We start from the raw sequence: 22,554 nt of genomic DNA, 5'->3' as shown, positions 1-22,554 counted from the left end.
CGTCGCTCAGCGGGTTCAGTCAATCAACAGCCTCACATACCGAAGCTCCAACTTCGTCCGTCCTCAACATAACTTGATCCCACTCCGACTGACTGGCTCCGACCACGGTCAGACACTCCCCCCTCGGTAAGTCCTCGGTAAGTCCCGGCGGTCAGTAAGTGGTCCCCGTTGCCGCCAGCGCAGTTGTGATTCCATCCCACCGGTGGTTTCTCCCGTCCACTCCGTCAGTTCCGTTCCGTCAGTTCCGTTCCGTCAGTTCCGTTCCGTCGGTTCCGACAGCTTACCCGGGGATGTATGTCCCAAAGAGTTAATCGGGGATGACGACATGACGAATGTTAGCACATCGTGGGTTATTGCACAAAGTTTCGAGTGGTTCATTTTCATCACGGGCGAGATTCATGAGGGCCAGATAGGAATCGTCATCTACAAAGAGGAAAGCGAGGGCGCGTCGTACGTCGGTAAGTTTGACGCTGCGCCCGTCGAACATGTGAACTTCTAGTCGTGCAGGTTTCCATTCCACACAAGCCTCCTCGGTCCCGACCGGATCGCCGCGTGAATTCCTCGCTATCTCCGTCAACACCGATCGGATCTGCGGCCGCGCTGCTTCTCCCCACTTCTCGTACACACGCGGATGCACCAACGGAAACCATTGTTCAGCCACCAACGCAGAGTTCTCTGCCATCACCGACTCAATCGAAGACATCGACACCTCCTCCTCCGCCGGCGCGCTTGGCGATCCGAACAACAAAGACAACGGGTTCCCGCCTCCACAACCGCCACAATTGAACATCGCATGCAACCCTCCCCCCCCTCCCTCCCTCCCTCCCTCCCCAGCGTCGTCGATTTACGAACCCCGGACAACTCCGCCAATCTGCGGCCTGTTACTCTGCCAGCCGAGTGTGGTAGCAGCCGAGTGTGGTAGCAGCCGAGTGTGGCGGCAGCCGAGTGTGGTGGCGGGTAAGTCTTGCAAAAAATCTGTCTTTCGCCTGAGCGGCGTTTTTTTAACCACTCAAACGCGACCGTTAACATGCCGTTAAGCGTTAGAATGGGCATCCCCCCTCCCGGCCAGGGCGCCTTCCGGTCGTGGCGCCTTCGGATCGTGGTATATTAGCAGACGAGGGATATTCCTTCACCGCGATTTCACGGCAGACTTTATGTGCGCGCGCGCGCGCGTGTGCAGCCCTTCCCCGACTTAAGATCGGTGGCGTCCGGGTCTCTGTCTGTCCAGAATCACCACGTCGATGATGGCCGTGGTCCGGTCCGGTTGGTCGTCGGGGAGCCACGGTTTGAGGAAGGCGAAGTGGAGGACTTGTCTGCCGGGCGCTCGCGCGAAGACGGTGAACTTTTGGTAGCCCGCGCTCCGAATCACCGGCGACGCACCGCGGCCGCTGCCCCCGCTTTGTCCCACGGGCTGTTCTTCGGCGTGTTTTTGCGCCGGGCTCGGTTTCGAGCCGGGTGTGTCTGCATCCAAACCCTGTGTGTCCGGCTCTTGTGTGTGCGTCCTGTCCGAGTCGGCAACAGGTTTGGCATGTGCGTCTTTGTTGGCGACGCGCTTCTCTTTGTCGTTGTGGGCGTGTCCCTGTCCGTCCTTAGCCGGTGGTGTTTCCTTTCTGTGTCCCGAATAGTGTTCGGTGTTGTTGAAATGTGCGGCTTCGGGTAAAACGGGGGGTACATAACCGGATTCGCTAAAGATGAATTCGAGGAGAGAGGGTTTCTCCGGTCCAGGAAGAATATGTCCAGTTCGTGTGTCGAAGATTTCCATCAATTTCCATAGGTTGTACTGTTGCGTTGGTGAGTTACCAAGTTTGATTTCAAGGTGTTGACCTTTATAGACAGTGAACGATGTCTTAGTAACTGGGTGGATGGGAGCACGTCTCCTGGGCAATACGCGCACAGTCACAAACGTAGCAGCACCACCTGGCTGCAGATCATTGTACCATGGACGGTTGTAAAGAAATGGTAGCTTTGCTATACCAGGTTGGATACCTTTGAATACAAGTTGCTGGTAAGCGCTTTCTTCCGCTGTTCGAGGTGCGACATAACCGGAGTTCTCCAAAATAAACTGCAGACTCGCACTCGACGCAAATCGATTAGCTTCCAAATGCTCGCGGTTCAACAAAAATGTATCTTCGTCATACGTGGCATTCAACTTCCATAAATACTCACGCTTCGGACCATGCGTCACCGGTAGCCGTACCACTACCGACTGTCCCACCTTCACGGTCGCCTCCTGCTCCTTAAATTGCCCGTCCATCCACCCCCCCGTGTGTGCGTCCGACTTTGCGTGTGCGTCTGACTTTGTGTCCAACTCTGGCTGCCCGACGTGGAAGCCGGAACGCCATACCCATTCGTCATCATCGGGCGCAATGGGGAAGGGCAGCTGCGTGAGGGCCATGCCCTCAACCACAACGGGGGTCGCAATTTCGAGCCCATCCTGTATTTGCGGGAATAAATCCTCTGCGTCCAATTCCAGCGCCACGACCTCCAAGTCGTCGCCGAAGACACGCCGCTCCGCCCAACTAACTGCTGCACTAACCAGCACCCAACGCATCTTTTCCTGTCCCGATGTTCCGTGTGTCCCGAAAAGTCCAAAGGGGGTCGGGAGGAGGGAGGAAGTGGAGCGCCCGCCGGCCGGCCGGCCGGCCGGAGGTCAGGCGTGGGGTGGATAGTGCCGGGGGGTGAAAGGTGGGTCAGAGCTGGGTCGGTGCACGAATTTCGGCAAGAAAGTTAGACAGAACACGGGGCATTTTTGCCCGCGGGCTTTTTTTGGTGTACACGAGCAGGAAATGGCGCGCAGAACGAAGAAGGTAGGGATACTGGGATGACATAGCATTCTTCTTCAGGTCGGTATTGCTGGACGCTACGGTGTGCGATATGGCGCCTCTCTGCGTAAAATGGCGCGCAAGTTTCTCGTGAGTGCGCACTCCAAATACGTCTGCGCTTTCTGCGGCAAGACCACCGTCAAACGCCAAGCCGTCGGCGTCTGGAAGTGCAAGGGCTGCAACAAAACCATGGCTGGAGGTGCCTGGATTTTCGGCACAACCGCCGCCGCTGTGGCGCGATCTACCATCTCCAGACTGCGCAAGGCGCAAACCATCACCGTAGACAACTAGACTCCTGCGCTATACTTGTTTTAGTCACAAACCCAATCCATGCTCGTCACCATAACCCCCCAACCGGACAGCGAATGCGTCACTCTAGACGTCTTTGGCGATGGAGCTTTCTAGAACCCCTTCGAAAAGCCGACCGATCCCCCCCCCCCCCCCACCTTGCCCTGCGCGAGGTAGCCGGAAAAAAACCCGGGTCGTAGGAAATAGGACACGACAGTACGCCCGGAAAAACGGAAGTAGCACGGAAACCTCGCAGGCTGTACCAACAAAGGGATAGTTACGCTCAGCGGCGAAGCGGCGAAGCGGCGGGGGGGAGGGGTGGGGGGTCGTCCCCGGGGAGGGCTAGCCAAGAGTGTGTACGAGAGTGAGCAGGGTCTTGTCGAGTGGAGGGGGGATGGTGCCGCCGTTTGCGAGTGTTACGGCGGGTGCGGTAATGGTGAGCAAGAACGTCTCACCCTTGATAATATTCTTCTCAGTGGGGAAGACGGGGTCATTGAGTTCGAAATGTATGCGTCGTGAGCCGTCAGTGAGTTGTGTGTTGGCTAGAGTGGCGATGGTGTTAATGCCAGGGTTATCTTCGATGAGACAGCTATGCATGACGGAATCAGCGTATTGAGGAGCGTTATCGATCATGACTCCGACTTGAAGTTCGATGGTAGGGTCTTGGACAATGTGTTGTGGCTCGGTAGCGGGAAATAGTTCCGAGTCGAAGACCAATTGCTGGATCCGGAAGGGGTCCACGGCCACCGCCAACGGTAGTCGGAAGCCCCAGCCGCCCTTATGTCCATTGCTCGCAAGACAAAAGTGCGTAATGTTCCACTGCTCCGTCAACTGGATGGGCTCGTCACATAAATTATCCAATACGCACAGCTGAATCCGATTATCGACGCAGACATTCTGACACCTACCCACACCACCTTCTGACCCACCACCTTGCACACCTGCCGCAGCCTCGCTGGCCGCCCACACTGGCTCGTCTCCACCTCCCACTCGTGGCACGGAGCCCACTTCCTCAAACCCGACCTTCGCCTCGTCCTCGTTACGTAGTAGCTCGCCTGCCTCCGCCACTGCAACCGCGGGAACTCCTCCGATCTCCGCTGCTCCAAACTTCGCCTCCACTCCCGCTTCAGCCTCCGATAATATACGCCGAGACGGGTTCTCGTCTGCCACCGGCGGCTCGTTGTTGTCCAACGGACTCTCTGGCACCAAGATCGCAGCGCCCGCCGCCGCGCTCACTGCAGATTCAACCAACGCCGGACCGGGTTCGCAAATCACCGAACAGTCCAGCGGCTTCTTCAACGAACACCCCAATAACCGACTCTTACATTCATCCGTCGCCAATAATCTCAAAACCTTACCGCCGACAATGACTCCATACAACGCCACCACACCTGCAAATTTCATTAACTCTTTTATACCCACCGCCCCGCGTGTGCCTCACCCCGCAGAGGCATCACCCAGTTGTGGCATGATCTCATCTCCCCTGCACCCCCACTGAGAGTCATGCACAACTCAGCCATGCCCCCACGCACAAGACCAAATATACCCCACTGTTATATCCCAGCCTTATACAATCACCCCCTCGACCCTCCTTATGCACAACGGTACCCTTCCCCCCGCCACCTAAGTCTAAAGCACCTGCCACTGACGGAACTCGGCCAGTCGACGCGGACGCCGGCAGGTTAGGCGGGTGGTGTTTGCCCCCTAAGGACCCGCTTGAAGTCCTCAAGGGAGGGAGCGTCCTCGCCGAGTTTCGCGCCCAGGTTGTCGGCTCCCAAGTAGATTTGTTTCTCACGGTTAATGTTCGTCACACAGCCGACCAAGCACTCGATCGCGTCACGCACCAGCGGCCGAGAATAATGGCCGGGGAAATCGCAGCAGCTCGTGAGGTACTTGAGCTTCAAGTACCCGATCGGTGAAAACGAAATCTGCATCTCACGCTTCCGATAGAACGGACCCCCCAAGACCGACTCGATGCGCGGCGGACCCACCACTGACCTCAGCAAACACGAACCACTGGCCACACTGGTCTGTGCGCCACTGACCACTGCACCCGTGGGTACAGCGGCCCGCCTGTTCTCGGCCGCTGCCTCTGTCACAGTCAAGTCTCTCGCAATCGCAACTTCGCCCCACGGGTGTCTCTGGACAGGTGTGTGAGTAGACCCGCGGGTGGGCGTCCAAGGTTCGTCGCCAGCGACCCCGGCTTCGCCCCGTCCCGGTCCGAACGGGCCTGACTCCGCCTGTGCACCATTGCCTCCCATCCCGTATTCTGCGTTCCGGCGGTCTCCGTCCTGGTTCCGGCGGTCTCCGTCCTGGTTCCGGCGGTCTCCGTCCTGGTTTTGGCGGTCTCCGTCCTGGTTTTGGCGGTCTCCGTCCTGGTTTTGGCGGTCTCCGTCCTGGTCCCCACGGTCCCCGTCCTGGTCCCCACGGTCCCCGTCCTGGTCCCCACGGTCCCCGTCCTGGTCCCCACGGGCTCCGTCCTGGTCCCCGCGGTGTCTGTCCTGGTCCATGGGGTCTCCGTCAGCGTCTGGGTTAGTGCCGGCGTCGAGTATGGCATGCCACATGCGGTCGTAGAGCACGTAGTAGTTGTCAATGAGTTGCTGGACGAAAGTTGCGTGTGGCTTCTTCCAGATCTGGTGTCGCGGCGCCACGATGCACGCGGTTGCCGTATCCAATGCGACCAGGCCATGGCCGGTTCGGATCACTAACGACGCACCCAGCAGCCACAACAGTTCATCCAAGTGCACGCGGCCCCAGAGCCGGTACACCAGGACCTCAACCCGAGGCCCGGTCGTCCCACTAGTGGTTGTCGTCCCACTAGCGGTTGTCGGACTGGTAGCGGACACGTCTACAGAAACGTCAACTCGCACACACGCGGCAAACACGACACACACCCGGCATGCTTGCGCTGACCGTGAGTGCGTGTGTGCCAGCCCGTGAGTGAGATCGTTCTGCGTTAAGCTGCCTTACTGGTGATGTAGTGGACGCGTTTCGTCCAGCAGCGAGCCTCAGGGTCCCAGCGTTCAGTAGGTGACAATGGCGGGTTCGCGAGCAACCGATCGCCCGCGCTCAGGTGACCCAACAACCCGCGGTCCCAGAGTAAATGATGGCGCCACAAGGCAACGGAGCAAAGACACAATTGGTACAGTCGACGACAGGAACACGCCAACCGCACCAGTCCCAACAGATCGAGAAACGAAATCACACCATAACGCACTGGGTCACTGTGCAGCAACAATAGACCCGAGGTTATCACCTCGCCCTCCTCCAAACGGTCGGAGTCCACCAAACGGTCGGAGTCCACCAAACGACTCGACGTTCCGACCCCCGACGACTTGTTGTAGTTGTTTGTGTTCGTAACGTTTAGTGCGGAGTCTCGTGGTTCGACACGCTTGGTCGTCTTGGGAAGCAACTTTGGCTGCTTGGGCGCAGATGCTTTGAGGCGTGATAGTACGACTGTGGAAAAGACATCGTGTGTCTTTTGAAGTCGTCGGGTGCAGCCGTATTTACTGGTCCTCATTTTTATCTTATGCAATATTCTAGTCAGACTACAACTGCTGTGGTGACTGGGAACAGTGAGGGTGCCTCCCGAAAAAGCTCTTTCGTGGCGGGTCACACGAATTCAGGACCTGTGAATGCCCCTCAGCGGTTGATCTCTGAGGCTTCATCTTCGCATCAAGTTGGTGGGCTGACAATGATGGGAGGTGGTATGCAGCAGATGAGTCAGCAGATGAGTCAGCAGCAGCAGATGAGTCAGCAGCAGCAGCAGCAGATGACGAGTACCAGTGCATCACAGTCTTACGTGGCTCAGGCGACGGGTATGAGTATGCAACAGGAAGACTTGTACTATCAAGGTATGAAGGTGATTGGCGAGCAAGTGATTGAACACGAGATTACGCAGCCGGTGCGGAAGCTAGTTGAGCGCATCGTGGAAAAGGTGGTCGTTGTCCCCGAGAAGATCCAGCAAGAGGAGATGATTGAAGAGAAGAAGCTTGTTAGGGAGCGTATTGTGCAGGTCGCACAGCCCGTTGAGAAGCCGGTGTATGTGGATGACATCCAAGTTGTAACGCGTGACAAGATCGTTGAAGTGCCGCAGGTTGTGCCCAAGGAGGTCGTGGTGTACAAGGACGTGTGGAGCACCCAGGAAGTAGTCAAGGAAGTGCCCGTGTTCGTGGACCGTGAGAAGGAAGTAGAGTACGAGGTTGTTCAATATAAAGAAATCCCAGTACCTAAGACCGTTGAGGTACCCGAAGTACGGATCGTGGAGAAGATCATTGAGAAGCCAGTACCCCGATATGTAGAAGTGGAAGTCCCAGAGTTTAAAGAAGTGGAAGTTGTTCAACAAATCCATCGCACTGTCCCTGTTCCAATGGAACATACCATCAATCAAACCTTCAAGCTGCCCGCACTGCAGGCCGAATACGAGGAAGTTCCCTTCCCCGTTTTCGTACCCTCTTTCACAGAAGTACCCCTCCCCGCAGAATACCTCACCGATCAAGCCATTATGCAGACTCAGCAAATGCGAGAACGCGTCGCCATGGCCGCATCCGGCGCAATTCCATCACTATGCGTAATAGAAAACCTCGGCCAGGAGGCCCGACAGATGCAACCCGACATGGTTAACGACCCGGACGTACTTCAACAGCGCATGGCCGCCAAACTCAACATGCCCTAGATTGTCCTAGAAGTGCTTCGCTGGACTCGGAGCTCATTAACACCCGCAATACGGGTACAATGTGATGGAACTGCCACAGCTGGGAACCTTCCGAGCGTAACCTAACCTAACCTACCGAAACCGGACCCGTGCGATAGACAACGCCAATGGACGATTACGAAGATCGACATGGAAGACAGATACCGAAGACGGATACCAAAGACGGAGATGAAGAATAACCGGAATGAATCTAAAGAACCACGGATCCACTAACGGTAGTTCAGGGCTGCTTGTCCCTTTTTATCATATTAACCAATTGCTGTAGCAAAAGTTTCTCGTCTTCACTTGCGGATTCGCTGCCACTTTCGGGGCTCCGCAGGTCAATCAGTTCCGAGTCGTCTTCGATGAGCACAGTCGCGGTGGCTGGCTCCCCACCTGCCGAAGACGGTTCAGAAGCACCTGGGCTTTCATCTAACGGGATGACAACTTTGGGTGTGACCTGGCTGGTTGTTGACTGGCTGTTCTTTTGTTGCTGCTTCAACCGTTCGTCTAAAGCAGCAAAGAGCTCCTCGTCGTCGCTAAAGTCGTCAACGGGCACGCTCGATCCGCTGCGGCAGACACGCCGGTCCACGCCGTGGATGCCTCGATCCACTAAGTCGTCACCTTTGTGACGTTTTTTGCGCCCACCTTCACCTTCGTACTGAGCGTCTGCGTACTGAGCGTCTCGGCGCTTGGTGCCAACAGGTTGTTCCGCGTGTCTCTGTCCTGCTTGCTGTCGTTCGACCTGTCGGCGTTCGGCTTGTCTTTCCTTGCGCAGCAATTCTTGGGCGAGTGATTGTCGGATTTGAGCTTGCGCGTCGCGTTGCGCCTGGCGCGTGCGGGCCTCGAGGAAGGCTCGGTCGTACTCACGGCGACGCGGTTCGTCGAGTAGAAAGGCTAGTGCCTGTTTCACACCATCGAAGCGTGCGGCGGCGTTGGGGGCACTGCAGCGGTCCGGGTGTAGCGCCAATGCCTGTTTCCGGTAAGCCCGGCGAAGTTGTTGCGGTGTGTACTCCAGACACCGCGCGCGTTCGAGTCCAAGCAATGCATAATGCTCACAGTCGTCCGGGGACGCCACCCCAGGGACCGACTCCTGCTGCTGCGGCAAGCTCATATTGAGTGCGGGTACCTTCCTAAACCCTCTAACGCTTTCTCGCCTCCCTCCCGCTCCGGAGATAGGTCCTGAAAATATTTCGGCAAACTGCTCTGCGCCCACCAACGGGCCCACCATCCCGGCGGAGTCGCCTCACCCGCCGCAGGCGACTGCCCTGACACCTCCGACCCCGACTCCGACGCCGAAGAGGATGAAGCTGAGGAAGAGGTAGCGGAGGAGGTAGCGGAGGAGGAAGCTGAAGAAGAGGAGGCCGATGAGGAGCCTGATGCTGAAGAGGAGCCAGAGGCTGAGGAGAAGGAGCCAGAGGCTGACGCTGAGGCGGAGGAGGAGCCAGATGCCGCACCCGAGGAGGAAGGGGCCGGGGTGGGAGACTGTTTCGGACAGCTGCCGGTCTTGCACAAAGGCGGAGCGGACTGCGGCGCTGTCGGCCTCATGAGCATGCTCTCGGCCTTCGTGGCGTCGGGACTGTGGGGGTCTAGGGGGCTGCAAGTTGGGGGACCGTGAGGGTCGAGGTAGGTGTTAGTCAGAAGACTGTCGGGTGCGGGCCGACCTGGAAGCGGCGCGGATTCTGGACTGAAATTGGTCGACCGTGCGCTGCTCCCATCAGTGTTGAAAACGGAGCTGTCGTCGTTGGTCCGGTTGCTGCCTCCGACCGAGGAAGACGTGGTGGGGGAGGACGAGTTGGATGAGGACGAGTTGGAGGAGCTGCCACTGCCTCCTGATGAAGGGCTGGCTTCGTCTGATTGACTGCTTCCACTCAAGTGCGATCCTCCCGACCGCGAGGTGGAGGAGTTGTTCGCCGTATGGCTGCGTGAGCTGAGCCAACAACTCAAGTCAGGACTAGGAAGCCTACTGGTACTGGTCGTTGCAGGGTTCCATGAGCTGGCTGCTTCCGACCCAGAACTGGTTGCACCGGACTCGGAGCTGGTCCCTGCCGAATCCGAGCTGGAGCTCGGCGTGGAAGGGGACGAGGTATTCCCGCTGGAGGACGAGGCACTTGCTGGCGACGCACTACTTGGTGGAGAGGCAGCACCGGACGCGTTGGGACCGGTGGGTACTTCCTTTTGCGTTTTCGCGTTCTGCGCCGCGTTCTGCGCCGCGTTCTGCGCCGCGTTCTGCGCCGCGTTCTGCGCCACGCTCTGCGCAAGAACAGACTTGTGTAGAGTGGCAGCATGACCCGCACTCCGTGACCAAGTGGAGTGTGGGGAGCCGAGTCGTAAGAAGTGATCGGGTCTGGCAGCAGGGACTTGCGCGGGCATTTCGGTGCTTTCCTGAAGGTCGGTATCCTCTCGGGGAACACAGTAGTCTCGAAAAGGCGGTGCGCTCCACCAAGAACCTTTGGCGCTTGGCGAAATACTTGTAGCACTGGGTGCGTCTGTCACAACGGGTGATGAAACACTACCTAGTGATGATGGAACACTTGGTGAAACACTTGGTGACGAAATTTTAGCAGGTTTCCATTCATCTGTCAGTTGCAGTACCTCTGTGTCTGAGGTGGCGTGTTGGGTGTCTTGATAACTTTGTTGGTCGGCATAGTGGGTGGTGGGCCAGTCTTGGGCGCAGAGCTTTTGTGGTGTTGGCATCTTTTTCTGAGTTTTCCATGAAGCCGTCAGCTGGTGAGGCAAAAGCAGGACTTCTAGACGAGTGCGAGACTTGTGAGTCGTCCGACCTGACCCAGTTGTCGAGCGACCGCTCACCTGAGTTGTCGGCCGAACGCTCGCCGGCTTCTGTCGAGTCGCTGCCTTACGACTTTACGGACGCTTTCCCTCCCGTGAGTAGAGTGAGCCCCTTGCCGCTAGTGAAGGCTGCGTCTGCAAGCAGTTTTGCGGATAAGAGGAAGGCCGACGTGTTTACGAACTACTCCCATACCTGTGCCCAATCACGAGCCTCCGCTCCCAGCCGCCGTTTTATTCTTCTCCGCAGTCGCGAGTTCTACGGTCTTCCGACGTCCCCTGGAGGTCTTCCGCCCTCGGAAAACCACGTTAAACGCCTTTCAGACCGACTAGCGCATAAATCCGCGATGGTCAAAGACCCAAAATGCGCATCCCATCGACTCAACTACGCCCCCAACCCCATCGTCGCCCATCGCCCAAAGAACTACCAGCCGGAACCTGTCTCAGACATCCTCCACTTCCTCCAAGACAGGCCGTCTATTGCGCTCACCACGCCGAGCACACGCGTGTGTAATGAGTCATTGCGCTCCTTCGGATCGCTATAAAGTAAGCCACACCGCATCTAGAACTTACGCAAGTACCGGGTGACGCATCTTGTGTTTGTCTTGCACTAGCGGAACGTGGGCGCTGTAAACATCAACAGTGAAAACTCAACAGTGAACTCCATGTCAACTATGTAGGAATTTGTGTTGTCTCCAAAAGTAAGGATTTCTATGGATCGTCGGAGGATTACTCGGCTCGGGGAGGTAGCTGGAGGTCCTGTTGTACCGACTAAGATCAGACTAAGTGTTGATTTTTGAAGCAACGAAGTGAATTGGAAGATGCTTTCAAAGTGTTTGAGGACCGGAGCAACCCGGGTACAGTCAAAGTGGAGAACCTAGTCCATTTGCTACGAGCACTGGATCAACACTATACGTGGAAGGAACTACTTATTCTCTCTCAGCGTAAGATTTATCTAACTTACGTGCAACGATGCGCCGTCTCTGCAACGCTTACACTCACTCCCCGCCTAGCCTGTCTACTCTACCGACGACTGTGTTCGATTGGTCATAGCACGTTGGATATCATTTCGTCAAGATGAGTTCTGACTGTGGGGGTATGAAGGGTGGGGGTATGCTGCAGTGCTTCACTGTGGGACTGTGCTTCAGTGTATGTGCGAAGTGGTCAGTTGACAATGTGATGGGCGATGTGAGTGAAGAACAAATGTACAAGCCGGTAGGAGAGTGAGTGGCGGTACGGTGCAAGGGGCGAATTGAGCCGGAGGCATCGAAGCTATTGCTAAAAATATCGCTGAAGCGATTGCGGCAGTATAGAGCGAGAGCGAGAGAGCCAGCATTGCTGCGGGAAATATTATGTTCATTATAGATTTTAACTCTAAAGGAATTACGAGCTTGGACTTTGAGGAAACTCTGTCTCTCTTCTTGTCTCGGGTTGACGAAGAGCCCGATCGCGAATTGCTGGAAGAAGCGTTCGCAATTTTCGACAAGGATCGGACCAATACCGTTGATCTGGGCTTCTTCAAGAGGTGCCTAACTACACAGTGTGACCAAGTCCCGGTACGTTAACTTTCCTTTTCATATCAATGACGTCGTGACCGTTTACCAAAATGCTGCGTGTTTGTCAAATCGCACTCTCGCCGTTTTGTGCGATCAACTTAGTTGGAAGGGCTCGTATCGTACGTGCTTTTCCTTTCATTATCCCAAGTGTATGTGCGCGCCCTACCTATACTTACTCCCCTTGGACTTGGTCCGATTGAACTTGGTCAAATCCGACTTGGTCCGTTTGAACTTGGTCAAATCCGACTTGGTCCGATTGAACTTGGTCAGATTGGGTGTACCCCTGGGATCCACCCCTCTCGTGGCTGCGCTGCTATCTGCCAACAAGTTGCGCTGTGTTACAGAACATCTGAACAACGAGGAAGTGTGTAGTGCAACTTTTACAGTATAACTGTAGTACTACTATCAGCTTCAACTTCCTCCATTCCCGCCCCTCCATTCCCGCCCATCCATTCCCGCCCGTGCTCCCATCTGTATTTCCTCACCGTCCCATCCATTTCTGGTCCCTTCCATTTCTGGTCCCTTGCACATTGTTTGCGTTTGACATTGTATGGGCAGGTTGAAGAGTTTGACTATCTGATGGCTGATCTGGGTTTGCGTCAGAAGACCCGCATCCGGCTACCAGAGTTCATGGATTTATGTCATGGACCATCATACCTGCCGCGGTTCCGTGTAGATCGCCTACCTAACATGTTTACCTGTGCGGTACCATTTCGCGCATTACCACCACCCGATAGTGACGCCGGTCCGAGCAACCACGATTTTCAAAACATTGTCACTTTGTTCAAAAGGAAACATGCTCCAACCGATACCATACCCGAAGCGCTTCCGCCCACCGGCCTCATCACAATGCCCGAAGCACTAGGCCTCCCCATACGTCCACCCCTCCAAGCCCTCGCTGGCCCCGACCCTGTTGGAATTTCGTTTGACAAAGTGGCCAACGAAAAAACGGTCAACGAAAAAACGGTCAACGACAAGGACATTAAAGGCAAGGACATTAAAGGCAGGGACATTAAAGGCAAGGACATTAAAGGCAAGGACATTAAAGGCAGAAACGCGACTGGAGCGGACGACAAAGCCGTCAAGGACAAAGCGAAAAAGGAAAAGAAAGCGAAGGGGGGCAAGAAGTAGCGCTACATCGGTAGGTCACATCAGAGGTGATGTGTGGAGGCATCGTAAAGAAGCAACCCCCCCGCCGCCTTGACCCCCCCAAGTTGACGTGACTAAGTTTGGCCCACGAGAGCAAGCATGCATCAAGAGGCAAAAGAAGGCGCGAGGGGCGAGCAGAAGCCGGAGAAGAAGGAGGTGGACTTGCGTGACCCAGCGGCGGTGGAGAGTCTGACGGCAAGTCAGAAGGCGGAGAAGGCGAAATCGGCCGCGTTGCAGGCGTCGTTGGACGCCGGTGCGCCTGAGAAGTTCGAATTTGAGGTCTCGGGTTCCGCGCCTGAGAAGTATGAGCATGCAAAGGAGCTGAAGATGCGTTCGGTGGATAGCAAGGAGCCGTTGAACACAGCTATGAAGCCCAGCAAAGGCCGCGGGGAACTCGGCCGTGAACGTTCCGTTACCGAGCGACATAGTGTTTCCGCGCGGTCCGACCAACAAGTCGACAAACAGAGCAAACCGACCGACGAAACGCCGTCAGACGAACAGGGCAACACCACCAAACAACAGTCTCGTAGACGCCGCAGACTCACCATCAACATGGGCATCCCAGCGGATGAACAAAGCAACGAAAATTAACTCGTCCCCCTTATACGCCGATTTATACCACAGCTCACCCACCCGACACATAGCACAACTCAGACGTATGCCACCAACAGACGTATTGCACCGCTCAAAACGTGCCCTCCTTTCGTGTCGTCTGAAGAACGCCTGCTGAACTCTGTGCGATATATGTTCGCGTCTCCCAGCGTGTGCCTCAGGCTGAAGAGATTAACCTATATGTTTCTCAGAAAATGGTGATGGCCTGTCAACAGACAGTTGGACCACCAGTCAACTAGTCAGTCAGTTACTCAACTAGTCAGCTAGTCGATGCCCAGCCAACATGTCTGTTCTTTTTTTCCGGTTCAATATGTGCACTTGTTTCGCTAGCACTCACTCGTCTCGCAAACTGACGGCTAGAGTCTCGACGTCGTTTCCGCGCAAAACTGTGGACGAACTGAACTGTCCTCGAGCGCGTGCTTGCTCGCGTTGGTAGTCAGTCATACTCCTGCCTTGTCTCAATGGACGCTTTCTTGATGGTGGCTCGTCTTCTTCTTCACTCGTTTTATTCCTGGTCTTCTTCCTTCCTAGTCTTTTCCACTGGTCTTCTTCACACGTTCTGTCGTTCCTCAGTGTTCAGCGTGCTCTGCCTCACCCAGTTGTGATTTCTCCCTGCTGGTTATGGCTCCATACTGTTGGTTATGGCTCCATACTGTTGGTTATGGCTCCATACTGTTGGTTATGGCTCCATACTGTTGGTTATGGCTCCATACTGTTGCTCCATGCTGTTGCTCCATACTGTTGCTCCATACTGTTGCTCCATACAGCTGGTTGTGGTTTGACAGTCATGTGGTGGTTCCGTCCTGTATGCGAAGAGTCCCTACGTGTGTCCCGCGGGTTTGCCCACTCCACCGCTTTTAAACAGGAGGATGACCTCTCGACCGATCTTAAAATAAATATAGTGTTCATTCTCATAGGACACATGTGAGGCGAAATGGCGGCCCACCACGCAATGCCACTTATCCCCAAACGCTGAGTCGAAGTTGTCCTTCAGGAACCGCGCAACGTCCATCTCCGAATCGAAACGGTTCACCGCCTCGACCGCCCATCCAAGCGCCCGCTCCTTCTCCTCCGGCCGCATCCGATCGGTGCCCATGAACACGTTCTCGCGCGTCACAGTCTCGCGCTTCCGAGCAGAGCCACGTGCCCGAACCCCTTCCAGTACATCCGGACTGTGTCCCTCGTCCACCTACATCAACTACGTCAACAAGCAACAACAACACCCCCCACAACAGTGACGCCTCCGTCTCTGTAACCCGGGCCCCGTCTCTGTAACCCGGGCCCTACCCATGCCCCTCTGAGTCACCCTTCAGAGGGGCATGGATAGGGCCCCTCTGAAGGGTGACTCAAACATAATCATGCATCTCGAACATAATGATCTTACCGGTTCCGACATTTTCTCAAAAAAATCTAGGTAAACATCCCCTCGAATATGCTGCCCTTTGTATCCCTTTTCGCTTCTGCGGCCACCAGACCGAGAGCTTGGTCACAGGCTGCCGTCAAGTCAGGATTCATTTCTTTCGCTTCGAGAAACGCCTTTTGCGCTTTCGTGTACTCACACCACGCCACGTGACACTGACCCTGCCGGAACCGCGCCTTCGCACAAACTGGGTCCACCCGCAACGCGTTCCCGCACTGCACAAAGCACTCTGTATAGTCATCCTGGTTGAACTTGGCCGCCGCCATGTTCAAGTGACATGCCAACTTAATCTCATTGTACCTCGCCTCCTCACTCGGCGTATCCGGAAACGTGTACTCCAACTGAATTATACCCTGCCTCATACATGTGTCACCTACACGTGTATGTACCAACCACACGTGTATGTACCAACCACACGTGTATGTACCAACCACACGTGTATGTGCCAACCTAGAGCGTGCTATCTTATCGGGATTACTCATCGTGGGATTGCTGGGCTTACTCTTAAGTAGCAGCACGCGGCTTGTTCAAAGTCTTTGGCCTTAAATTTGTCGTTTCCGGCAAAACGGAAACGATTGGCCATCATGAGCTTTTCATCGTTCGGTCGTTCAAAGAGCGCGCGTTCTTTGGACCGGTCATGTGCACAGCCCTGTATCGCACTGGACGCCTTGAAGTACTTGCTGGTGTCGTCCTCCACCTCCCCCTCAACTTCGCCTTGGCCGCTGCTGAAGAGAGTCCTCGTCACCTCTTCTGCTTTCTGGCGCACCACCGTAGCTTCGTCAGGCGCCTTTTCCTCGTCCGATGAGTCCACTATCTTTTCGAACCGGCGGTAGTCCAACGCGTCCGGGGCACTGCTCGACCCTGCGGCGTCTTCGACCCCAGCAGCCTCCACACGCGCGTGCTCACCGCACACGTGGTGGTCGGCACCCGCCGACTGGTCATCCCCCTCGTAGCCGTACCCTGTCACGCTCCGTACAAATTCCCATGCAGCTGCGGAGGTTTTCACAGCCATAAAAATTAAGGTGTCGACTCTTCAGGAGCGCTCTGCTCTAATACTATAGTCACAGGCCCATCATTTGTCAAGGAAACCTCTACAACAATATCAGTAAACTTAAACCCATGCAGGTCGTCGTGACCCTGCCCCGCAAATGCACGTCGGCATGCAGCAGTGTATCCGTCCGTGTATACTGATGATGTGTTATCAATGAATGCGTGATCAATGAATGCGTGAATAGATCTGCGGTGGCTGATGCAACAGAAGAGGGGCAACAGAAAGACGAAAAGTGACAGCATAGAACAGTGCCAGGTCTGGTGTGGGTGTCCAGTATTACGCATATAGCGTCCGAAGGCTCCGGTTTGTACTTTCTCTGGTTTGTAGTTGTCTTTGACCCACTGGACACACTTGTTGAACATCTCTTCACTCTGCGGCGCCTTCATGGCCTTGTGGAAATCGGGCTTGGAACCTTTCGTGAGTCTCCCGTAGAGAGTGAACTGCGAGACTATGAGGATCTCCAGATCCATGTCTTTCACGCTCTTTGCCCAAGCCTTGGTGGCCACTTGTTCACGGGTGCCCGAAGCGCGTGTGGCTTCGCTGAGTACGGGGTCAGCGTCGAAATAGCGACCGTTGATCAGTCGTCGCAAGCAATATTCGCATTCGATCCAAGTGTCGTTCCGCTCGATTCCGATGAGGGCCATCAGGCCTTGACCGATAGAGCCTACGGTTTCCCCAGCCACTTCCACAGAGGCCTTGACGCACCTCTGGATGACAATGCGCATTTTTTATAATTAGCACGAGGAGGATGACATCTATGGGATTGACGTCATTCGGAGGCACCTCACTGGGTGGAGGTGCTTCACTGGGAGGCGGCTCACTGGGGGGAGGAGCTTCACTGGGCGAGTACACTCCTGTGGGGAGCCCGGCAACCGGCTCCGTCGGCGGCGGCTTGACCTCCGTCGGAAGCGCCATGACTTCTGTCGGTGGCGCGATGATCTCGATAGGCGGTGCCTTGAACGGTCATAGCGGGATGGCTACTGGTGCCCGGACCGCCACCGGTAGGGCCACCACGGGTATGACCACTACTGGCGGTCTGACTACGACTACGACCACTACTGGCAGCGTGACCGGCCGCACTGCGACTGGTCGGACTACGATGACGAGTGGTCACAGCGCCCTTTCTGGAGCTGGTGCTTTCGGGGGGTCGGACGCGCGAGTGGAACAGGGTCGTGTGGGTCTGTGGCATACGGCGCCGTTGCGGCAGACATCGGTACGTGACTTGATCAACAAGTTCGAAGAAAAAGGTGTCCTGGTTCCGCAGCAGTCGTTCGGGCCGCCAACAATAACCTCGAATGCACAGGAGAGGCTGCGTGTCAATCTGTGCCGCGACCACACCACTAATCCCAAAGGCTCCATCTCAATTGCGCTCGACCCCGACGCCACCGTGGACCTGCGCACCATTAACGTGAACGGGGAACATTTGATGTTCTTTCAGTCAGGTTCCTCCAACGTTGGCTATCGTATCCGAATCCATCCCATCGGATTCAACAAACCTGGCTCCGCCGGCGCAGATCTCGCTTCCGAAGACGACACAGCCAAGTCCGAAGCGTCTACTACCCCCTCTGATATCTCCGCCGACGCCCACTTCCTCGAAGACTAACTTAGACACACCTTACCCGCCGGCCCCCGCCCCGCCGGCCCCCGCCCCGCCGGCCCCCGCCCCGCCGGCCCCCGCCACATAGGACTCCCCGGTTAGGAGGACTGCCGACGTCCACCGGCGTGTCCCCGCCCGCAAGACCCCTCAAGGACGGCCCGCGTCCGCGACCGGTGTCTAGACCGCGCGACCGGTGTCTAGACCGCGCGACCGGTGTCTAGACCGCGCGACCGGTGTCTAGACCGCGCGATCACGAACACCAGCGCCAATTTTTAGTCAACAGTGAACACGTACTCCCAAGAAGCTACCATCTGCCTGCCTGCCTGCTCACGCCTGCCTGCTTGCTCCTGGTGCCCGTCTACCGCCTGGGTCCCTACCGCCTGCTCCTTCTCCTGCCACCCGGCCTTAGGGCTTGATCGCAGAGGTCGCCGGAAGGTGAAGGCTGAGCGGCCTCCAACGCCGTCGACTCGAAGCCCGTGCCCAGGGTCAGGCCCGGTGTTGGGGCCAGGCCAAGAGCCCTTCTTCGGGCGCTCTGGGACCGGGTGTTGGCAGCCGGGACATCGGCCAGCAGAGAGGCGGTCTCCTCCGCGATCTCCGCGCGCCTCGATCGGGTCAGCATACTGTGCGTCTCAAGTGCCGTGCCGCGTCTCTCCATAGCGACGGCCGGCCTCGTCCTTGCACCGGCAGCCTTGGCAGCAGTCGCTCTGGCGGCCGCGGCCGTCTTACCGGCAGCAGCCTTGGCAGCGGCGGCCTTGACGGCTGCTCCTCGAAGCGCCGGAGATCGTCCTGTTGATCGGGACCGGGACCGTGACCGGCTGTGGGACCGGGAGCGACTGTCGGCGGCTTGTCTGGCAGTTCGGGATCGTGTGCTGAGTCTCGATCGCGACCGGTGCGGTGTGTCTTGATTGCTGCTGCTGCTGCTGCTGTCACTGCTGTCGTCGTCTTCTTCTGCCTCGGGTGCGCTGCTGGAGTCCTCGTACTGTTCCAGATTGCGCCAGTCCCGGTCTTCGAGTTCCGCGCTGCTGACCTCGTCCTCCTCGTCAGCGCTTTCATCCGTCTCGGCACCGTCCGCGTGCATCGCCAGAAAATCGCTCAAAATCGGACCCAGCGTCTCACGTCCGAGACCGTCTGGTCCCAAGTAGTCGCGCCCAACACCCGCCTGCGGCCACAGGTTCGCCAGCTCCCGCCTCTCATGCTCCGTTAGAGAGACTCCTACACTCCGCAGCCTGTCCAGTGCCTGCTGGCACAGCCGGCCGACATCCGTTTGGCTCCCGACGCTCCTGCCGCCTGTGTCTTGGATTCTGCCCCTTGCATTTTGGGTTCTGTCTGGTGTGTCGGTTGGTGTCGTGTTCGCGCCGTTTCTGTTTCGGTCGTGAGGGAATGCGGTGGGTAGTTTGAGATTGTATGCGAAGCCGACGGTGTCTCCGGGTGCGTCTTGTATGGTGAGTAGTTGGCCCATGAGGAAGGCTTTTTTGAGGACGAAGAAGGTCTCTGGACCGTGTGGTTCAGCTAGGGGTACGAGTACGCAGGCGACCCAGGCCTTATGTTTCTCACCAGGATGCGGATGCAGGTGGGGTACCTGTATGCCAGCGAGTACGCTGAAGACGACGCGGAGGAAGTCACGTCGCACGAGCGTCCAACGCATCGCCGCTTTCGGACTGTTGCCATACAAACGTGTTTGCATGGTGTGACAGACGGGACACCGCACACTATCCACAATCGTGGATGCCACACGCGTGACATACTCACGTACACAGACACGATGGAACCAGTGTCGGCAGTTAGGCATGCCTACAATGGTCATGGCACCCGATCGCTCAAGACTTGTCCTCCGCGAACGCGTTCCAGAACGAGTGTGCTGTCCCGTTCCAGAACGAGTGTGCTGTCCCGTGCCAAGGGCAACGGTGGCGCCACCCGCCGTGGAGTTATTTGTTGGCTGGGAGGAGTCTGGAAGGAGGTCTGGAAGGAGAGTGTCAAGGCAGATGGTACAGACTTCGTCTGGTCCGACTTCGGGGGCGCAATGGGCGGGACTGACGAAAGGTCGGAAGAGTTTGTTCATGAGTTTCGCGGCTTCGTGTGGGTCCTTTTTAGCGCGGCGATAACGCACGAGACCGCACACCTCGTCGTGGCCACACTCGTTCATGCAAAGCCGCGAACATGGCACGTTTGACGCACGCACTTGACTGGAATCAGCGGCTATAAGGAAACTTGGCACGGGCGTCCGCGGCCGGTGGTAGAGCAAACATGTCGACAGCAATAAGCAACCTTCCACTTCGTGCACGGCCCAGCTCAGACGATACACGATATCTGTGCCAGTTGCATGAACGCCCAAGGAAGCTAATGTAAAGTCATTAAAGCTGATCTCGCCTAATCCCGTGTGTATTGAAGGGAGGGACGGCTGGTCGGAATAGTAACCACGAAGCAACCCCAATTCATTGTCAGTATCTATATAATTTAGTTTAGCTGTAATCTCAGACTTACTCGTCGGAGAAGAACTCATTGTCTCAACCTTAGCACCACCACTCACACCACCACTACTACTCACACCACCACCACCACTCAGACCACTACCACCACCACTACTACTCCAATCTAATTGTTCGCTGTCTTCAGCTAATTCCAAACCATTTTGAGCAGAATATGCTCGAAACGCACGCTCAATGTCGCCTCCTGGATCCTCAATTATATTATACCCCGTCGATGTCCGACCAATCCACACTACCCCGTATTGTACATGTTTAGCTGCCGGGGGTTCAACCAGCGTTGTTTTGTTTTTTCCCTCCGTCACGTTCTGAGTGACGGAGTTCTGAGTCGTACTTTTCTCCATCCTTTGACGTTTTATCGTCATGCTACGCGTTCGATATCGAGAACTCCTGGTCCCCATCCCTTCAGCCAGACGGGGGCAAAACGGGCAGAGTTCAGCACTATCCCCAAACGATCCAAATTCTAACAACCTGCACACGCGTTTGCGCCCTGTTTCTCTATTCGTCAGTGTACCCATATATACGTTTTTGCCCGCGTTCTTCGTAGCCTCCAAATGAAAATCTGAATCTCCGTGATGATACGTCCACTCAAACGAGACAGGGTGATTACATGACACTTGACCACACAAGAAACATTTCACTTTCAACTTCGCTGCTTCAAATAACAGACACAGACTCAATTTGGGATTAAACAATAAGTAGTTAGCTTCTCTGACTTTAGTTTCCCAGAGCCCGAATAACCTCGGGTCAATATCCGTCAGGGGCATAAAAGAATTGCCAGCCAGAAGATGGTGGTGATTCCACTTCAATCAACTAACTAACGGACTGAATAATTAACTAACTAACTAGCTAGCTAAGATCGGCACCTCCACTTTTGAAACCTCAGTATCGAATGTGGCGAAAGAAACAAACATAGTGGTTCTTAGACCCTCAGGGAACAGTGCCAGGACCCGTCCCAAATAGAGATCGACCCCCACTTCCTTGTCGTAACCAACCCAACGGACCTGAGTAAGGCGGTCACGTATCGGAATGGAATTGCCCAGTGCTCCCGACGTGTACACTTGGGGAGGAAATAATGGCCCGAAAACGGGCTTTTTGGAACCCTTGAGACCCGTTAATGACGGCAGCCACCACCATGGAGATTTGGTGGAGGGGTATTTTGTTTGATTGGGTGCCGGATCAGATGCGGAGTTGGACGTGGCCTCAGTCTTGAGAAATTTCGCCCACACCAAGTTCTTCGTTGCAGGGTACACGCTTTCAACTACAACGGCGTCGTAGAAGCGGGGTACTTTGTTTGGGCATTGCTTTTCAAAGTCGGCCGCAAAGTCCATCCACCACCACTTGCGAGTGTCAATAATTTCCTGGGGATAGAAGCCTATCGCCTCATCCGCGGGGTTCACAGCAATGTAGTTAAGGAAGGGCATCCCGACACCCGTACCGAGTTGACTTAAACCGAGCACAGCGGTAGCATTCGCACCATCGCATCGAGTTTCTGTAATCATCGCCCCATTCCACATTAAATTCGCTGTATCCATGAACACCGGAATGCCTAACCACGACTCCACGTGCCCGTACAGTGGACCCAGCGGGATGTGACTAGGGGTGTACCCGAGAAACAGCAAACACTCCAGACTTTGCTCAGAAAGCTTCTCCAACTCCTCTCGACCATCAATCAGCGAAAACCGCACCTCCTCAGCAGGTGATTTCGCGCCTTCTAGTTCAGTCTCCGGTGAATCTGATGTCAATGAAGTTGATGTCAGTTCGGAATTTGATGTCAGTTCGGAATTTGATGTCAGTTCGTCGTATCTATATTTCCATGCTAGCCGCTGATAATACAAATCGGCGCAGTGAGAGTTGTCTGTTGGGGGTTTTCTGAAGCCGTTGAAATAATAGCCGCCGCGCTGAATTGCGGCTCGCGAACGCGACGATCTAATTGTGTTCCAGCCTCCGAAGGCGGCCTGCCTGTTTCCAGACCACCAAAGGGGAATGGAGGCTGCTAAACTGTTGGTGCTGGTAAAAGGGTCGAAGCTGGCGAGGGAAAGGGTAGCAGTCAGCAGCCACTTCATCCAATTATCGCGAGCACACACGTGTGATTA

General features: G+C 55.9%; 17 protein-coding genes across 17 annotated transcripts; 6 read left to right on the top strand and 11 right to left on the bottom strand.

Annotated features, from left to right (window-relative positions):
• Nucleotides 1-307: 307 nt before the first annotated feature.
• GNI_115270 (hypothetical protein) lies at nt 308-790 on the bottom strand (the record flags this gene model as incomplete). Its single annotated transcript, XM_011133375.1, has 1 exon — nt 308-790. The coding sequence occupies one exon, from the start codon at nt 788-790 to the stop codon at nt 308-310; it is 483 nt and encodes a 160-aa protein (XP_011131677.1).
• Nucleotides 791-1,192: 402 nt separating this feature from the next.
• GNI_115260 (hypothetical protein) lies at nt 1,193-2,551 on the bottom strand (the record flags this gene model as incomplete). Its single annotated transcript, XM_011133374.1, has 1 exon — nt 1,193-2,551. The coding sequence occupies one exon, from the start codon at nt 2,549-2,551 to the stop codon at nt 1,193-1,195; it is 1,359 nt and encodes a 452-aa protein (XP_011131676.1).
• A 235-nt stretch (nt 2,552-2,786) lies between these two features.
• Nucleotides 2,787-3,113, top strand: GNI_115250 (60S ribosomal protein L37a; the record flags this gene model as incomplete). Its single annotated transcript, XM_011133373.1, has 2 exons — nt 2,787-2,807; nt 2,844-3,113. The coding sequence occupies 2 exons, from the start codon at nt 2,787-2,789 to the stop codon at nt 3,111-3,113; spliced, it is 291 nt and encodes a 96-aa protein (XP_011131675.1).
• Nucleotides 3,114-3,452: 339 nt separating this feature from the next.
• Nucleotides 3,453-4,514, bottom strand: GNI_115240 (hypothetical protein; the record flags this gene model as incomplete). Its single annotated transcript, XM_011133372.1, has 1 exon — nt 3,453-4,514. One exon carries the CDS (start codon nt 4,512-4,514, stop codon nt 3,453-3,455), a length of 1,062 nt encoding a protein of 353 aa, XP_011131674.1.
• Nucleotides 4,515-4,792: 278 nt separating this feature from the next.
• GNI_115230 (hypothetical protein) lies at nt 4,793-6,630 on the bottom strand (the record flags this gene model as incomplete). Its single annotated transcript, XM_011133371.1, has 2 exons — nt 4,793-5,958; nt 6,081-6,630. The coding sequence occupies 2 exons, from the start codon at nt 6,628-6,630 to the stop codon at nt 4,793-4,795; spliced, it is 1,716 nt and encodes a 571-aa protein (XP_011131673.1).
• Nucleotides 6,631-6,639: 9 nt separating this feature from the next.
• Nucleotides 6,640-7,785, top strand: GNI_115220 (hypothetical protein; the record flags this gene model as incomplete). The annotated part of the gene is made up of 1 exon (XM_011133370.1): nt 6,640-7,785. The coding sequence occupies one exon, from the start codon at nt 6,640-6,642 to the stop codon at nt 7,783-7,785; it is 1,146 nt and encodes a 381-aa protein (XP_011131672.1).
• A 259-nt stretch (nt 7,786-8,044) lies between these two features.
• GNI_115210 (chaperone DnaJ) lies at nt 8,045-9,034 on the bottom strand (the record flags this gene model as incomplete). Its single annotated transcript, XM_011133369.1, has 1 exon — nt 8,045-9,034. The coding sequence occupies one exon, from the start codon at nt 9,032-9,034 to the stop codon at nt 8,045-8,047; it is 990 nt and encodes a 329-aa protein (XP_011131671.1).
• Nucleotides 9,035-9,766: 732 nt separating this feature from the next.
• Nucleotides 9,767-10,500, bottom strand: GNI_115200 (hypothetical protein; the record flags this gene model as incomplete). The annotated part of the gene is made up of 2 exons (XM_011133368.1): nt 9,767-9,917; nt 9,956-10,500. 2 exons carry the CDS (start codon nt 10,498-10,500, stop codon nt 9,767-9,769), a joined length of 696 nt encoding a protein of 231 aa, XP_011131670.1.
• Nucleotides 10,501-11,103: 603 nt separating this feature from the next.
• Nucleotides 11,104-12,387, top strand: GNI_115190 (putative calmodulin; the record flags this gene model as incomplete). The annotated part of the gene is made up of 4 exons (XM_011133367.1): nt 11,104-11,136; nt 11,271-11,291; nt 11,393-11,534; nt 11,956-12,387. The coding sequence occupies 4 exons, from the start codon at nt 11,104-11,106 to the stop codon at nt 12,153-12,155; spliced, it is 396 nt and encodes a 131-aa protein (XP_011131669.1). The 3' UTR covers nt 12,156-12,387.
• A 338-nt stretch (nt 12,388-12,725) lies between these two features.
• On the top strand, nt 12,726-13,277 carry GNI_115180 (hypothetical protein; the record flags this gene model as incomplete). The annotated part of the gene is made up of 1 exon (XM_011133366.1): nt 12,726-13,277. One exon carries the CDS (start codon nt 12,726-12,728, stop codon nt 13,275-13,277), a length of 552 nt encoding a protein of 183 aa, XP_011131668.1.
• Nucleotides 13,278-13,394: 117 nt separating this feature from the next.
• GNI_115170 (hypothetical protein) lies at nt 13,395-13,886 on the top strand (the record flags this gene model as incomplete). The annotated part of the gene is made up of 1 exon (XM_011133365.1): nt 13,395-13,886. The coding sequence occupies one exon, from the start codon at nt 13,395-13,397 to the stop codon at nt 13,884-13,886; it is 492 nt and encodes a 163-aa protein (XP_011131667.1).
• An 841-nt stretch (nt 13,887-14,727) lies between these two features.
• Nucleotides 14,728-15,303, bottom strand: GNI_115160 (dynein light chain; the record flags this gene model as incomplete). The annotated part of the gene is made up of 2 exons (XM_011133364.1): nt 14,728-15,096; nt 15,292-15,303. 2 exons carry the CDS (start codon nt 15,301-15,303, stop codon nt 14,728-14,730), a joined length of 381 nt encoding a protein of 126 aa, XP_011131666.1.
• A 14-nt stretch (nt 15,304-15,317) lies between these two features.
• Nucleotides 15,318-16,339, bottom strand: GNI_115150 (TPR repeat protein; the record flags this gene model as incomplete). The annotated part of the gene is made up of 2 exons (XM_011133363.1): nt 15,318-15,680; nt 15,830-16,339. 2 exons carry the CDS (start codon nt 16,337-16,339, stop codon nt 15,318-15,320), a joined length of 873 nt encoding a protein of 290 aa, XP_011131665.1.
• A 5-nt stretch (nt 16,340-16,344) lies between these two features.
• On the bottom strand, nt 16,345-17,103 carry GNI_115140 (D-tyrosyl-tRNA(Tyr) deacylase; the record flags this gene model as incomplete). The annotated part of the gene is made up of 2 exons (XM_011133362.1): nt 16,345-16,418; nt 16,659-17,103. 2 exons carry the CDS (start codon nt 17,101-17,103, stop codon nt 16,345-16,347), a joined length of 519 nt encoding a protein of 172 aa, XP_011131664.1.
• Nucleotides 17,104-17,135: 32 nt separating this feature from the next.
• GNI_115130 (hypothetical protein) lies at nt 17,136-17,981 on the top strand (the record flags this gene model as incomplete). Its single annotated transcript, XM_011133361.1, has 1 exon — nt 17,136-17,981. One exon carries the CDS (start codon nt 17,136-17,138, stop codon nt 17,979-17,981), a length of 846 nt encoding a protein of 281 aa, XP_011131663.1.
• Nucleotides 17,982-18,348: 367 nt separating this feature from the next.
• Nucleotides 18,349-21,225, bottom strand: GNI_115120 (hypothetical protein; the record flags this gene model as incomplete). The annotated part of the gene is made up of 1 exon (XM_011133360.1): nt 18,349-21,225. One exon carries the CDS (start codon nt 21,223-21,225, stop codon nt 18,349-18,351), a length of 2,877 nt encoding a protein of 958 aa, XP_011131662.1.
• Nucleotides 21,226-21,303: 78 nt separating this feature from the next.
• On the bottom strand, nt 21,304-22,524 carry GNI_115110 (hypothetical protein; the record flags this gene model as incomplete). The annotated part of the gene is made up of 1 exon (XM_011133359.1): nt 21,304-22,524. One exon carries the CDS (start codon nt 22,522-22,524, stop codon nt 21,304-21,306), a length of 1,221 nt encoding a protein of 406 aa, XP_011131661.1.
• Nucleotides 22,525-22,554: the final 30 nt, after the last annotated feature.

The sequence above is a fragment of the Gregarina niphandrodes genome (assembly GCF_000223845.1).
Source record: "Gregarina niphandrodes unplaced genomic scaffold scaffold00027, whole genome shotgun sequence".
Classification (NCBI taxonomy): domain Eukaryota; phylum Apicomplexa; class Conoidasida; order Eugregarinorida; family Gregarinidae; genus Gregarina; species Gregarina niphandrodes.
Note: the sequence above shows the minus strand (reverse complement) of the source record. Positions and strands in the feature narration are given on the sequence as shown.